The following is a 17,047-nucleotide window of genomic DNA, read 5'->3' as shown; positions in this document are numbered from 1 at the left end:
ACTTTTTGCATGTACGGCAATTTGTCTTTCAAAGAGCCTCTTGGCTTCCCGTAGTTCTTTTTTAACCTTAGCGCTATTACAATATGTGCCTCAAGGAACCAAAAGAGCACCAGATTGTGTATTCCCCCATTTTGAATAAAATTTTAAAAAAAAACTTATTCTACAAAACTTGACTGATTTGCACAGTATTTTGGCTTAAATCACATGCCTTTATGTAGGTATTAATTTCTTGCACTGGTCGACTGTGGCCGAATTTCAGGCCAATGAAATTGCGGTGGCTTTTCACAAAAATGCTGATAATTCCAAAACTGTTTGACATAAAGTTATGAACTGGGCATGTACATTGACAGTTGGATCAAGAATCTGGCCTTAAGTTTTTTAGCCCAATCCAATGACATGGTGGCGCTAAAAATATCCAAATGTATAAAAATATTCAGAAATTCATAAAAAATCACTCTTTTATTGCAGAGAATTCAAACGTGGTACAATGACAAAAAGCCCTATTAGGAACACAACTACATTTGTTAATGCCAATTCATGTGACCTCATTGTAAAGTGTTATCCACTTCCTGCTATGGAAGTGTTTGGCAGCCCATTGAACCACTTGGTAGATTTTTGTGAAATTTGGCACATTGATAAAGGACCGGTCAAGGTATCCAGATGCTATGTTTGGGGTCAGTCCATCCACCCCTCTAGCGCCACCAACAGGCCAAATTGCAATTTAGGCGGAAATTTCACAGGCCAAATTTCACATTAGGTGCTGCCACACCACTCAAGACCCACACCAAGACCAGACCACACCCCCCAATACAGAGATTCAGACCAAGACTTACCAGGTCTTGGCAAGAACTTTCATCAGTCTTAGGAAGAAAGAACCAACATGGAAACTGACAGCAATTTTATTTTTAAATTGGCCATATAACATGCTTTTCTTCCCCCAACTTTAGATATTTTTAATCAAATAGTTTAGCCAAATTATTATGGCAAGGAAACCTTATATTGTCCTTTTACATTCTATAAAATGCAAGGAGAACAAACAGGTCAACCCCTTTTGCATCAGTAAAAAATTAACATTAACCTGGCATAGGATAATTTTGAAATTGATCCTTCAAGATTGTCATGTTATTTATGTTGAAACCAGGCTTTGTTAAATAAGTCTAGCTACCTTCGGCGACACTAGGGGTTATTTGTTTCGCAAATTTAGCAAGCTATTTTATATTCTCCTAATCTCAAACAGTTTTGAAGGTTGAATTTATGTGTGGGAAAAACTAGACTTGCTTTTCCATCCATTAAGTAGCTATCAAAGGAGTCAAAGATATCCTGAAAAGTAGTCTTTCTGAAGGAAAACTTTTTTGTGACCAGGTGAGTACACTTGTTAAATGTGAGAAAAGTGAATTATCTAGATGACTTCCTTTACATTTTTTACTTATATTGTATGTTCATTTGAAAATAGATTTTTTTGTTAGATCAGCTCTTTTGCTGACGTTTTCCGAAATGATCTCAAAAAGTTAAGTTGTCCATTTTTTCATTATGTATTTTTGTACTGCATGTTCAGTGTATACACATGAACATAATGCATAATTTTAACAATCACAATGCCTATAGCCACATTGTTCCCACAGGGATTAAATTCATTATACAATAGCAATATACAATGTAGCATGTGGTGAAATGTCCTCTTGTTCCTGCAGAAGGAGGTCATGGTACAGGTTTCTGGCCCAGCTCCTCAAGCGACTACCTCTGGATTACCCCCACTGAAAGTTTTTCTCGGAAACTTCATGAAGCCGTATTTCAAGGACAAAGTCACAGGACTGGTAAGAATATTTTGTCAGCTCAGATCTCAAAGGTCATTGCTCTCAATTAGTGGTTCACAAACTTGGTATTGGAGATCCCTATGTACGTTTGTTTTATGGAAATAAGCAGATGCTGAAAAACCAGGAGGATGACAGTTTACTTTCTGTGTAAAAATGGGAAAGATGGATGATGCAAAAGTGAAAACAGTATAATTCATTGGGAATTTCAAGCATGTCCTCTTATTGGGAATATACTTTATATATAGGGGAATATTAGGGGCTGTTGTATTTCATTGTGCTTGTAAATGGATTATTCCATAACCAAGTTTGTTTTCTAGAAACTATGTGCATGTAAAAGTAGTCACAGAGTGAGTGTGAGTCTCTGGTTCACCAGAAGTGATCATTTGTTCACAATGAGACAGTCGTCCATCTGACAAAAATCCGTCCCTCCTATTTTCTCAAAATATTGAGTGAAGCATGTAAATTCCCCTTGCTCTCATACAAAACCTCTCTGCATGCGCAGATTTATGCACGCTGAAAACTCTAGCTGCACATTCAGATTTATTCTGCTCACTGTCAGTTTGCAATCTGCACGCACTTGTATTTCATCTGCCGTAGTGTTACTGCCAGGCAAAAAGAATTGGTCAGAAATTCATTAGGGCAAATTAGCCTGACCGAAACAAAATTTGAACAGTGTCCATCGGTTAAAAAATGTAGAATCTACAGCTAAATTTGTGTCTGTGCAGGAAAGCTTTTGTTTTGATTGGGCTTAATTTCTGTTGTACTGTGTCATGATGTTTTCCTCATTTTTGGGATTTTGGGCAGTTCAAATTCGATGATACTTGGCACAGTGGAAGACTGTTATTTGCGGTTGTGCAGGAGTATATTTTGTGCCGATTCTCCACTTGGTAGTTATAATAGTCTGTTGAAAATGCAATTACTTTTTTCTGTGATAATGGCAAAATATGAGGAAATGACAAGCCAATTAATTTGCAGTGCGTGTGGCCCTCACAAAATATAAATAATTCCAAAATGTTTGCCATAAAGTTTGTGTCTGCATTCATTGACTCTCTCTGTGCTTGTCAACTGCTGTCATACTCCTCGAACCCTGGTAATCCTTGCTTGCGGCTATAATTATTATTATTAGGGGTCCAAGCAGCGAAGCTGGTGGAACCCTATTGTTTTTGTTAGGATTATTAGGGGTCCAAGCAGCGAAGCTGGTGGAACCCTATTGTATCTGTTAGGATTATTCTTATTATTTTTCTCCGCTAAAAGTGTCTGAGGCTCAGCAACCATAAGTCCTGGAGCAACCAAATTTGGCAGGTGGGTTCCTATGGCCCCCCACTAGGGTCATAACTCCCACACCGTAAGTCAGATCAACACAAAACTTCATCGACTGATGCATCTGAATGTGCTCTACAACTTTCCTATTGGGAGCACCTATGTCCGTCATATGGTTTGCACACCATTTGGACTTTTTCATTAGGTGGGGTGCGGAAAAGCTGGAGCTCCAAATCCAAACGATTACGACATCGAGTAAACTTCTTTACGGCAAGCGACAACCATGGCGACGCAAGTAATCCGACACCGTAGGTCTAGTTTTTAGCAGTGAGGAGACGGTCTGACAGTGCCACCTAGCGTGCATGCTAGGATAGGCTACCCAAAGTTTCTTAGTAAAAGCTGTCTGAGAGGATGAATAATTACTTTTCTTTGGCATGGATCCATTTGAAGACAGTCTCGGGTGAGTTCGTTAAGTCTTTAAATCTGTCATTATGCTGAGAAATAGCTAAACCATTTTATTGATAGGTTCTGAGTTTCTGTGCAACCCGCGAAAACACGCTGGTATAATGCAACAATGACGGTAGTCCAATACATGTATAGTCCGCTTCGTTCCGTTGCTACCATAACATAACGACCTACAGCTGCAATTTCTCGCTGCAATTACTAATATTGAATATAAACAAAAGACGCAATTTATGCTGTAGTCTGCCAGTGTCTAAATAAATAATACGGTCCATTTGAAGACAATATCGGGTGAGTTCGTTTAGTCTTTAAATCCGTCATTGTGCTGAGAGAAATCATATTCTCAATTTAATCTCTACATTGACTGTAAGTTTAGGGTTGTAACTAGGTAGTTGTTCCGTAGGTGACTTAGTCTTAACTCGTCTTAACTATTGCTTGAATGTTCTCATAGACTGCGTTGTTGCTGTTCTTGTTTGTGTTAGCGTTAATCAGTTTAACCAACTGGGTCCAAGTTGAACTATGCGGTTGTTCCCTGCACTTGGACCGATACTTCTCTCTAGCGGTTTCGTCATACTTGTTCCTGGTTATGGTTATACACTTTGTTGTACGTCGCTCTGGATAAAAGCGCCAGCCAAATGCCTGTAATGTAATGTAATGTAATATTTCGTAGCAACAAGATAAACCCGACATTATCCCTAAAATATGCCAATACAGCAGTGACAACGCTGCTCACTGAATAACGACATAAACGAGACAATTTTTCTTTAATTATACCATGTCATTCTACATTCAATATCTGGGACTAAACTTTGAATAATTATACAATCTTACCACTGGTTTCACGCGTAGAGATGTCCCTTTTGCGACTGAGTGGTCATATAGGGTCTTGGACAATCCGTTTGTGATTCCTGTTGCTTACGGCGTTGTCGCTGTTTTTAGTACAATTTGGCTTGAATGACAGTTCATTTATTCAGTAGGTGAGAGTATAAGCTTTCTAACGATGTATAACATGTCTGATTTTGCATTTGGAACGGCGTTTTATAGTTCAGCGTAACAGAATGTTTTCTTATCGCATTCACAATCCGTTTGTGATTCCTGTTGCATCTGCCAATAAATAAATAAAACGGTCGGCTGCTCTGCGCATAGGTCGCGACTTGATAACTCGTCTTTTGTTTCGTTTTTTCTCAATGTCGTGTTTATTATTTGAAATGTGTATTTATGTGTTATCATTCTATCTGTCTCTGAGGCGCTCTGAAATGTGCATTCTCTGCTAAACTGAGCAATGGATTGGAATATGTGTCTGGCGTAGTGTTGCACGGTATACCAAAACTTCAGCACTTTCTCGGTACTTAAAAAAAAAAAAAAAAAAAAAAAAAAAAAACGGTTTCGTATTTGAATTTTCCAACGTTCGGTAGTTCTGCGTCAAATGTAAAAGCCAGGGAAATGTGTCTCCCACATTACTGATTTAGAGGATGAAAAGTGTAGTTTGTCAGAATCTTCGCTAGATGGCAGTAGCAACTAAGGTTGCCAAGTGAGATGACCTGCGCTTGCACGTTCACTTCCCTGATACAGCGCAAGCTTTGACTCAGTTCACTTCAGTAGCAATAGGTGTTCCAATTTGGAAATATTTTATTATAGATAGATGCTTTATTGTTATTAAAATATGCTGTTTTTAAATCTATTTAAAGGTGAAAGACCTGTTTTAAAGAGTATTTACTTTACAACTGTTTAATTTTTGAAATATATTTAACATATTTTTCTATTGTTCAGTGTTGTAACACTATAGGCCTATGCATATGAATATGTTGAAGAGACTTCAACTTACAGGTTGTTAATGAACCAGGTTGTTAATAAACCATGAATTAGAAAATGAGGTCAACCCTTCTGGACATTACGTTTCTGATCTATTAAGGTAATTTCAGTATCGTTAGGTACCGAGTATCGAATTAGCACCGTTTCAGTATCAATTATCGTGATACTACACCTGGTATCGGTATCAAAGTCAAAATTTTGGTATCGTGACAACACTAGTGTGACGCCTTTTTTAGTTGCGGCGCAGAAACACTGCAGCTGTGCATACACGCCGGACCATCTAAGTGTTACGACATACCATCTAAGTGTTACGACATAGTAAAGGCCTTTACGGGAAGCGGCCAGGACACATCCATGGCGACGTAACTAAGTCATCCGACAGCGTCTCTTAGCACAAAATTGGCCATAAGTCATCAATATTTTATACGATCATCATGATATTCAGTTGATATGTTGGGTGAAGGCATATGATCATGAGGACAAAGCCATTTTAAAATCGTTCCATAGGGGGCGCGATGGTGCCAATGCTTGGACCCCTCCCAACGCCGCTTGCGGCTTTAATTATTATTATTATTCTTATTTTTCTCAGCTAAAAGTGTCTGAGGCTCAGCAACCATAAGTCCTAGAGCAACCAGGCAGGTGGGTTCCTATGGCCCCCCACTACTCAGGCACTAAAAATCACCTATGTTGGCCAGATGGTGGCGCTATAACAATGGGTTTTGCGTAAAAGGCCATAAGTCCCACACCATAAGTTAGATCAACACACAACTTCATCGACCTATGCATCTGAACGTGCTCTACAACTTTGCCATTGGCACCACCCATGTCCGCCAGATTGATTTCCCGCCATTATAACTTAATCATTGGGGCGTGTCAGCTTTCTCTGCTAAAATGTCTGAGGCTCAGCAACCATAAGTCCTAGAGCAACAAAATTTGGCAGGTGGGTACCTATGGCCGCCCACTACTCAGGCACTAAAAATCATCCGTGTCGGCCAGATGGTGGCGCTATAACAAAGGGTCATACTTTTAAAGGCCGTAACTGCCACACCATAAGTCCGATCAACACAAAACTTCATCGACCGATGCATCTGAATGTGAATGCATGCATCTGAATTGCTATTGGGACCACCTATGTCCGCCATATTATTTGCCCGCCATTTGGCCGTTTTTATTAGGTGGGGTGCGGAACAGCTGTGGCTCCAAATCTAAACGGTTACGACATCTAGTAAACTTCTTTACGGCAAGCGACATCCATGGCGACGCAAGTAATCCGACACCGTAGGGTCTAGTTTTTATCAGTGAGGGGACGGTCTGACAGCGCCACACAGAGTGCATGCTAGGATAGGCTACCGAAAGTTTGTTAGTAAAAGCTTTCTGAGAGGATGAATAATTACTTTTCTTTGGCATGGATCCATTTAAAGACAGTATCGGGTGAGTTCGTTAAGTCTTTAAATCTGTCATTATGGTGAGAAAAAGCTAAACCATTTTATTGGTAGGTTTTGAGTTTCTGTGCAAACGCATGAAAACACGCTGGTATAATAAAACAATGACGGTAATACATATATAGTCCGCTTCGTTCCGTTGCTACCATAACATAACAGACTATCTTGTGTCTACAGCTGCAGTTTCTCGCTGCAATTTCTAACATTGAATATTCACAAAAGACGCAATTTATGCTGTACTCTGCCAATGTCTAAATAAATAATACGCTACGGTAAAGCTTTGAGAGGATGAATCATTACTTTTCTTTGACATGGATCCATTTGAAGACAATAACGGGTGAGTTCGTTTACTCTTTAAATCCGTCATTATGCTGAGAGAAATCGTATTCTCAATTTTATCTCTAAATTGACTGTAAGGTTAGGGTTGTAACTAGTTAGCGGTTTCGTAGGTGACTTAGTTAATGCACTCGTCTTAACTATTGCTTGTATTTCTGCATAGACTGCGTTGTTGCTGTTCTTGTTTGTGTTAGTGTTAATCAGTTTAACTACAGGGTCCAAGTTGGACTATGCAGTTGTTCCCTGCACTTGGACCGGTAGGCTACTGCCCTCTAGGGTTTTCGACACACTTGTTCCTGGTTATGGTTATACACTTTGTTGTACGTCGCTCTGGATATGAGCGTCTGCCAAATGCCTGTAATGTAATGTAATATTCCGTAGCAACAAGATAAACCCGACATTAGCCCTAAAATATGCCAATTCAGCAGTGAAAACGCTGCTCACTGAATAACGAAATAAACGAGACTATTTTGTTTTTTACATTATACCATGTCATTCTACAGTCAATATCTGGGACTAAACATTGAATAAATATACAATCTTACCATTGGTTTTACGCGTAGAAATGTCCCTTTTGCGACTGAGTGGTCATATATTGTCTTGGATAATCCGTTTGTGAAATGTCGGACATTTTAAAAAATAGCTGTGCGTAATACCTGTTGCTTACAAAAATAGCTGTGCGTAATACCTGTTGCTTACGGCCTTGTCGCCCTTCTTTGTGCAATTTGGCTTGATTGACAATTCATTTATTCAGTAGGTGAGAGTATAAGCTTTCTAACGATGTATAACATGTCTGATTTTGCTTTTGGAATAGCGTTTTATAGGTCAGCGTAACTAAAACTTTTCTTATCTGCCAATGTCTAAATAAATACAACGGTAGGCTATTTTGCGCGCAGCACGCAGTTCGCGAGTTGATTTTTTTTTCTTTTTTTTTCGTTTTCTCTCAATGTCGTATTTATTATTTGAAATGTGTATGTATGTGTTATTATTCTATCTGTCTCTGTGGCGCTCTGAAATGTGCGTTGTCTGCTAAGCTGAGCATTGGATTGGAATATGTGTCTGACATAGTGTTGCACGGTATACCAAAACTTCAGCACTTTCTCGGTACTTAAAAAAATAAAAATAAAAATGAATGGTTCGCTATTAGAACTTTCCGACATTCGGTAGTTTTGAGTCAAATGTAAAAGCCAGGGAAAATTGTCTCCCGCATTACTGATTGAGAGGATGAAATGTGTAATTTGTCAGAATCTTCGCTAGAAGGCAGTAGCAACTAAGGTTGCCAAGTGAGGTGACTTGCGCTTGTGCACTCAACTCCTTGATACAGCGCAAGCTTTGACTCAGTTCACTTCAGTAACAATAGGTGTTCCAATTTGTATATATTTCATTATACATAGATGCTGTATTGTTCTTAAAATATGCTGTTTTTAAATCTATTTAAAGGTGAAAGACCTGTTTTAAAAATTATTTACTTTACAACTGTTTAATTTTTGAAATATATTTAACATATTTTTCTATTGTTCAGTGTTGTAACACTATAGGCCTATGCATATTAATATGTTGAAGAGGCTTCAACTTAAAGGTTGTTAATGAACCAGGTTGTTAATAAACTGTGAATTCGAAAATGAGGTTAACCCTTTTGGACATTAGGTTTCTGATCTATGAAGGTATTTTCACTATCTATAATAAAATATTTCCAAATTGGAACACCTATTGCTACTGAAGTGAACTGAGTCAAAGCTACCGAACGTCGGAAAATTCAAATAGGAAACCGTTTTTTTTTTTTTTTTAAGTACCGAGAAAGTGCTGAAGTTTTGGTATACCGTGCAACACTACATCAAACACATATTCCAATCCATTGCTCAGTTTAGCAGAGAATGCACATTTCAGAGCGCCACAGAGACAGATAGAATAATAACACATGAATGCACATTTCAAAAAAAAAATACGACATTGGGAAAAAACGGAAATAAAAGACCTAATATCAACTCGCCATCTGCGTGCTTCGCGCAAAGTAGCCTACCGTTTTATTTATTTAGACATTGGTGGATAAGAAAAATTTGGTTACGCTGACCTATAAAACGCTATCCCAAAAGCAAAATCAGACATGTTATACATCATTAGAATGCTTATACTCTCACCTACTGAATAAATGAACTGTCAATGGAGCCAAATTGTACGAAAAACAGCGACAACGCCGTAAGCAACAGGAATCACAAACGAATTGTCCAAGACAATATATGACCACTCAGTCGCAAAAGGGACATCTCTACGCGTAAAACCAATGGTAAGATTTGTATATTTATTCAATGTTTAGTCCCAGATATTGACTGTAGAATGACATGGTATAATGTAAAAAACAAAATTGTCTCGTTTATTTCGTTATTCAGTGAGCAGCATATTTTAGGGCTAATGTCGGGTTTATCTTGTTGCTACGGAATATTACATTACATTACATTACAGGCATTTGGCAGACGCTCTTATCCAGAGCGACGTACAACAAAATGTATTACCATAACGAGGAACAAGTGTGTCGAAAACCCTAGAGGGCAGTAGCCTACCGTTCTAATTGCAGGGAACAACCGCATAATTCAACTTGGACCCTGTAGTTTAAACTGATTAACGCTAACACAAACAAGAACAGCAACAACGCAGTCTATGAGAACATTCAAGCAATAGTTAAGACGAGTTAAGACTAAGTCACCTACGGAACAACTACCTAGTTACAACCCTATGCTTACAGTCAATTTAGAAATTAAATTGAGAATACGATTTCTCTCAGCATAATGACGGATTTAAAGACTAAACGAACTCACCCGATATTGTCTTCAAATGGACCGTAGTATTTATTTAGACATTGGAAGACTACAGCATAAATTGCGTCTTTAATATTCAATATTAGTAATTGCAGCGAGAAACTGCAGCTGTAGGTCGTTATGTTATGGTAGCAACGGAACGAAGCGGACTATATATGTATTACCGTCATTGTTTTATTATACCAGCGTGTTTTCGCGCGTTTGCACAGAAACTGAAAAACTACCAATAAAATGGTTTAGCCTTTTCTCACCATAATGACAGATTTAAAGACTGAACGAACTCACCCGATACTGTCTTCAAATGGATCCATGCCAAAGAAAAGTAATTATTCATCCTCTCAGAAAGCTTTTACTGAAAAACTTTGGGTAGCCTATCCTAGCATGCACGCTAGGGCAGGCACTGTCAGACCGTCTTTTCACTGATAAAAACTAGACCTACGGTGTCGGATTACTTGCGTCGCCATGGTTGTCGCTTGCCGTAAAGAAGTTTACTCGATGTCGTAACCGTTTAGATTTGGAGCTCCAGCTTTTTCCGCACCCCACCTAATGAAAAAGGCCAAATGGTGTGCAAACCATATGGCGGACATAGGTGCTCCCAATAGGAAAGTTGTAGAGCACATTCAGATGCATCAGTCGATTAAGTTTTGTGTTGATCTGACTTATGGTGTGGGAGTTATGGCCTTTTAAAGTATGACCCTCTTGTTATAGCGCCACCATCTGGCCGACATAAGTGATTTTTATTGTCTGAGTAGTGGGGGGCCATAGGAACCCACCTGCCAAATTTGGTTGCTCTAGGACTTATGGTTGCTGAGCCTCAGACATTTTAGCGGAGAAAACTACCACGCCCCAACTAAAAAGTCTAAATGGCGGGCAAACAATATGGCGGACAAAGGTGAGGCCAATGGCAATGTTGTAGATCACGTTGAGATGCATAGGTCGATGAAGTTTTGTGTTGATCTAACTTATGGTGTGGGAGTTATGGCCTTTTACGCATAACCCTTTGTTATAGCGCCACCATCTGGCCGACGTACGTGATTTTTAGTGCCTGAGTAGTGGGGGGCCATAGGAACCTACCTGCCAAATTTGGTTGCTCCAGGACTTATGGTTGCTGAGCCTCAGACACTTTTAGCGGAGAAAAATAAGAATAATAATAATAATAATAATAATCCTAACAGATACAATAGGGTTCCACCAGCTTCGCTGCTTGGACCCCTAATAATAATAATAATATTCTCACGTGCACTGTATTGCACGTGAGAAAGTTTTGACATTCAGGAGCCCACCCCCATGCCCTGTTTGCCCTTGAGTCAATAAATTTGGTGTCCTTCTGCAGATGAGGAACAAATTTGCCTCAAGGACCCGAAAAATCTGGCATATTGGATTTTTAAAATTTATAATAATTCCAAAACAGTTTAACATTACGTTTTGAAACTTAGTGCATACTGTATAGTGGCAGTTAGGTCAGGGCTCTAACCAAGCCCAGTCCAACCACATAGCAGCAGCGCTATAGAGATCCAAATATTTTTAAAATTTCAAAAATGTGTTAAAAATTACTATTCCTTTGCAGAGATTTAAATCTTGTTATAAGTATAAAAGCCCTCATAAGGAACATAGTTATGGGAATTATATTGACTCATCTGTTGCTTTGATGGGCCTATCAAGCCTACATAGGCCGAATAGCACCGCCCTTTTTGTCTTTCATGCTCCCAGTTTATCCCAGATTGAGTCAGTGTAACCAAAGTACGGTGAGTGTGTGTGTGCACATATACAGGCATTTACACCGATCAGCCTCAACATTAAAACCACCTGCTTTTATTTTCTTTTTTCTGATTTAATTTTTTTTTTCCTGTTTGTAATCAAACAATTCACACGTGGTCAAAGTGCAGACTCCGAGCTTTTATTAAAGAATATTCTTATACATTCTGGTTTCACCATGTAGTAATTACAGCACTTTTTATACGTAGTCTCCAATTTCAGTGTTTTTGACAAATTAACATAATGTCAAATAAAAGAGTCATGTTTTGTATTTGGTTGCATATCCTTTGCATGCCACGACTTCCTGATGTCTGTGACCTATCAACATCATCAGAGTCTGTATATCTTATTGTCAGGTTGTCCTACACGCGATACAAATACTCTTTGCATTTGAATGGATCTCTATGGGAATTGGGGGGTGGGACTAGATTCAGCTGTAAATTATGCTGATACAGTATGGAACACATTTGTTGGCTAAATGGCTTGAAGTCATCAAGGGTCCAAGGTATCAAATGAACCTTGTGCAGTATCGCCTATAGGGTGCGCTTTCTGCAAAATACTCATTTGCATAGGCTCCATAAGGCCAACTTGTATGCAGTTTGACTGGAATCCTCAGAAAGCTTGGTTGAACCACAGTGGCTTTTCTGATAGAACAAATACATAGACTCCCTTCTCTATCACTCCCTCTCCTTGCCCCCACAGTCAAACTCTGAAAGGAGGCCATAAAACCCCTCTCTGTGCAGTTCCTGAGACTTAACATATTCTGTTTTCTAGAAGTATAATGGCCTTGTAAATTGTTTCATCCATCATTTAAAGAACTACAATGGACATTTTGAGTTAAAACACATCCCTGACCCCTAAAGCATCAAAACAATAATATTGACATTTGTATATTCATTAGACTGTGACATTTCATAAAACGCTTCCATGTAAAGAGGATTTGATTGTCTTTACATGGCAGTGCTTCATGCAATGTCATTGTCTACTGATCATACACATGGCAATATAGTTGTTTTGATGTATTCCGGGGGTCTGGGATGTTATTTTTACCTCAAAAACTCATCTTACCGTTTTTTTGTAACATTTTTTTGTGTAGTTACAGCATATGATACATTCAATTCAGTAAAAAAAATGTTGTATAGTGCGAACTGTCACAAAGACAAGGCAAGAGACAGAGAAAAAAGAGCAAACAGATTAATAAACATTTTGGTGTTTTTTCGGTGTTTAAATAATTAATTTATTTATGTTGGTTTGATTATTTGAATTCTATTAATTTCATGGATAAACAGTGTTTTTCTCCAAAAACTATCATATCATAGTTTTTAAAACAAAGCTACTCAATGCAGTTTGTGCAGAAATAAGCACTGCAATAACTACAATGAATATAATCCATTGTGCCTACAGACACATAAGTGATGTTACAGTTTGGAAACACAGAACCTAATGCTTGCAGGACATGAATGATGGAGCTGGACTGAAGAGGTTCACTACATTTCCAAAAGTGTATGGACTCCCTTTATAATTGGAGGTTTTGGCTATTTCAGCTACACCCATTGCTAACAGGTGTATAAGATCAAGCTTAAAGCCATGCAATCTCCATTGACAAACATTGGCAGTAGGATGGGTCATACTGCTCAGTGACATTCAACGTGGCACTGTCAATGGGTGCCACCTTTCCAACAAGTCAGTTTGTCAAATTTCTGCCCTGCTAGAGCTGGCCAGTCAACTGTAAGTGCTGTTATTGTGAAGTGGAAACGTATAGGAGCAAGAACAGCTCAGTTGTAAAGCGGTAGGCCACACAAGCTCACAGAATGGGACTGCCGGGTGCTGAACAATGTAGTGTGTAAACATCATTTGTCATCTGTTGCTACACTCACTACAGAGTTCCAAAATACCTCTGGAAACAATGTCACCAATTGTGCATCACCCAGGTGGGTGCTACACATTGGTGGTGGGTGAGGTGAGCTCTCCTTCACTGTAAAGCACTTTGAGCATCTGGAAAAGTGCTATATAAATGTAATTATTAATAATAATAATAATAATAATAATAATAATAATAATAATAATAATAATAATAATCAAAAGAACTGTTCGTCAAGAGCTTCACGGCATGAGTTTGCATGGCTGAGCAACCATACACAAGCCTAAGATAACCTTGCACAATGCCAAGCGTTAGCTGGACCATTGAACTCTGAGGCAGTGGAAACGTGTTCTCTGGAATGATGAACTACGCTTTCAATATATTGATATTACATATTATTTCATTTATATATTTTAATGAAACTGGAAGCTATGGGATGCCATGATAATGTTCCCTATGATTGAGATGAACATAGAGTAATACATTGTTGCAGTTCTATTTGATGAAGATCGTTTTTCTCAATAATACTAGTGTATACTAATTATACAAGCAGCGCATTGTCCATGGATGTTGCCATGCTGTGCCATGACATGCTATGCATGCTGCAATAACTTCCTTTTGCAAGATAATCATGGATAATTCTTTGTGCAGGTTAACATTGTACATGATTTCTGGTTAGGTTTATGCTTCCTCAATATATTTTGCAATGGTTTGGAAGACTATAATAATTTATTTAAAGTAATGGAGCCCTGATGACTATTCTGGTCCTTTCTTAACAATTATGCCTGATTATTAATAATTATGCCTTCTTTTTTGTCGCCAGTCTGGTATTTATACATTGTATTTATCTCTCTTGTCAGGGTCCTCCTGCCAATTCAGAGACTAGAGATAAGATGAACATGGGGACAAGAAGTTATGATGAAATGAAGATAAGAAGATGTAAGTTAAGTTGTAATGGAAAGTTAACCATGTGGCTGTCAGAGGGAAATGTCTTCAGTATTTCTGTTATTTTTTGACTGGTATGGAAGATTGTTTAATCAAATGAATGAATGGAATTCATGGAATGGTTTTTTTGTCATACATCTAAAAAGGTGCATCCCACGTGGGATTGTATAACTTGCAGTTACAGTAACATACAATATGTTGGTCAGGTCACTTAACATAATACTACCTCAAAACATTTGATATAAGACAACATCTACAAATACAATTAATTTTTTACTAAGGTAATTCTGTTTTTCAGTTAAATGGAGACATTACTTTGAACAACATATTCTCAGTTCATGATGACTTATAGACTATAGTTTGTCAGAAAAATAATTTTGAATGAATTAGTTTTGGCAAATCAGTAAAATGATGATTGAGGTCATTATATCACCATAGAACCCTGAAACCTGCTGTGTATTTAATAACTTGTCTCCTCAATTAGAATACATTCAGCATCATTACTGTATCTCTATGTAGCCAGTGCTGCCTGCATGAAATTGAAAGAACTCCCCATAAAACCATATCAAATTACACTCCGCATAATGCAACTTGGTTTCTTGGTCGCTGAACTATAGGATGGATACTTAATGCACATAACTTTAAGTGGAACTGAATAAAAAAATCACCTGTGATAAATTCACAGATTATGCTATGCAGAACAAAATTTACAAATATTTTATCTTTGGGGAAAAAAGTTATTAATGACTGAATTTGAATAGAAAACTTGAATATCGAACTAAACTACTGTATCTTTACTGTAGTCTTGCAGACTTGGTTTTACCCACAATCTCCTCTTCACATTTTTTGCTTTTTGTGAAAGGTATACAGTGATCCTTTCTTTGCTGGTGGTTGGACTCCATTTGAGGGGGTCGCATCATTTGAACTACAAATGTTGATGTTCACTTCATTTTGTTTTTATGCGAAAAATGTGATTTTGATTTTATTAACCTTGAGGAAAAAACTGGTTCAGTTAGCTAATGTTATGTTTAGAGAATGCTAGCTTGCTAAATATCAGCATAGAAGTAAGTAAAGAAAAGCTGTGGTTTGGTTGGTTAGAATGGTTAGTTTTTCTGATTGTGATGGGTTGCTTGCATTATAAAAATAAAAAAAGGAGGGACTGTCGCTCCAGAACAATGTTTCGCACCAATGCTCCCAATTGAAAGTCCAGGTCACATATGCGACCGAAATGGCCATATTTTTTTTTTTAGCCCTGCCTTTATAATAGAGGACAATATTAAAGAAACTACATTTCATTTTCAATATCATGTAACTCATAAATCGTCAATCTTTCTCGCCGCAGAATGATGGACTTTTATTTTGTAATAATTGCTTCTCTGTGTTCATCACAGTTATGTTATGTCCTTTTGCTGCGTTAACTCAACCGTGAATGCTCCAGACCAAACTGTCAGTTTATGCTTTTATGTACAGGTGTTAGCACTTCATGATGACCATCTAATCATGTGCACTTGATTAACAGCGCCGGATTAGAATTATCTTAATTGATATAACAATGGTAAAGGTGGCCTTACTCTTTCACACATGGCTTCTGCATGTTGGCTTGTTTGGTTAAATAAATTATGATTGTAAAATGTATGTGTATTATGAGTCCCGTGAGGTTAGGATTGTCTACGGACTATTATCTGAGAACTTGAGGACTTGATGAGGATTAGTCCAAAGGATGTCCAAATATGTAAAATCGAAAGAGGGTGACTTTCACAAAAAAAAAAAATCACTCTGCATCATCACTGTGCTACTGAATATGAATCTGCAACGGTAATCTTTCTACAACTACTGTGTAACAGTTGGGAAAAAAACTGGGTCATTCAGAAACAAGAGGTAACATTCTGAAGAGAATTTTCTGCGGACTCAAAAAATAAATAAAACATTACTTTTTAGTGAAATCTATTTTTTTTTCCTGTTTGTGGAACATTTTGAGTCTTGACAGCCCTACAACATACTGGAACGTTTTATCAAGATGTGCTACCTGACGGTACCTGGAAGGTCATCTAGGGTGGAGTTGTGGAGAACGTGCCAGTCTGAAAGCTGTAAGGTCTGTAATTCTCATGTTTGTTTTCCTTGTCAGGGGAGGGTTGGCAGAAGACTCTGTTGCTCAGCTCCGTTGTCAGTGACACCATGAAACGCTTGCTGCAGCCTAAGCTTTCCAAGTAAGTAGTCAAATTGTGAAAAGGAGTTGATTTATGTCAAATGGTAAATCTGTGGTAAATCTGTGTAAATCAGGCATGATATAGAACTATTATTTGGCTGGTTTCTAATACACATTACGTTATAATACCACATGAGGAAATGACTAACCCTTGCACTCAGAACATATGTGAAATAATTTAACCAAAAAAATAATAATACACAAAGAATAACTTTTGTGTTAATCAAAATGGTAAATGGACTGCATTTATATAGCGCTTTTATCCAAAGCGCTTTACAATTGATGCCTCTCATTCGCCAGAGCAGTTGGGGGTTAGGTGCCTTGCTCAAGGACACTTCGAC

At 38.0% G+C, this 17,047-nt stretch overlaps 1 protein-coding gene across 7 annotated transcripts in view; it reads left to right on the top strand.

The window, feature by feature from the left end:
* snapc4 (small nuclear RNA activating complex, polypeptide 4) overlaps positions 1-17,047 on the top strand; it is a 165,548-nt gene that overhangs the window by 32,891 nt on the left and 115,610 nt on the right. For all 7 annotated transcript variants that reach the window (XM_035436233.1, XM_035436234.1, XM_035436237.1 and 4 more), the window contains 3 exons: positions 1,692-1,814; positions 14,416-14,494; positions 16,626-16,707. In XM_035436233.1, coding sequence (XP_035292124.1) covers positions 1,692-1,814; positions 14,416-14,494; positions 16,626-16,707 — 284 coding nt within the window. The remainder of the gene's footprint in view (positions 1-1,691; positions 1,815-14,415; positions 14,495-16,625; positions 16,708-17,047) is intronic.

Source organism: Anguilla anguilla, chromosome 10, assembly GCF_013347855.1.
Source record: "Anguilla anguilla isolate fAngAng1 chromosome 10, fAngAng1.pri, whole genome shotgun sequence".
NCBI classification, from domain to species: Eukaryota; Metazoa; Chordata; class Actinopteri; order Anguilliformes; family Anguillidae; genus Anguilla; species Anguilla anguilla.
Note: the sequence above shows the minus strand (reverse complement) of the source record. Positions and strands in the feature narration are given on the sequence as shown.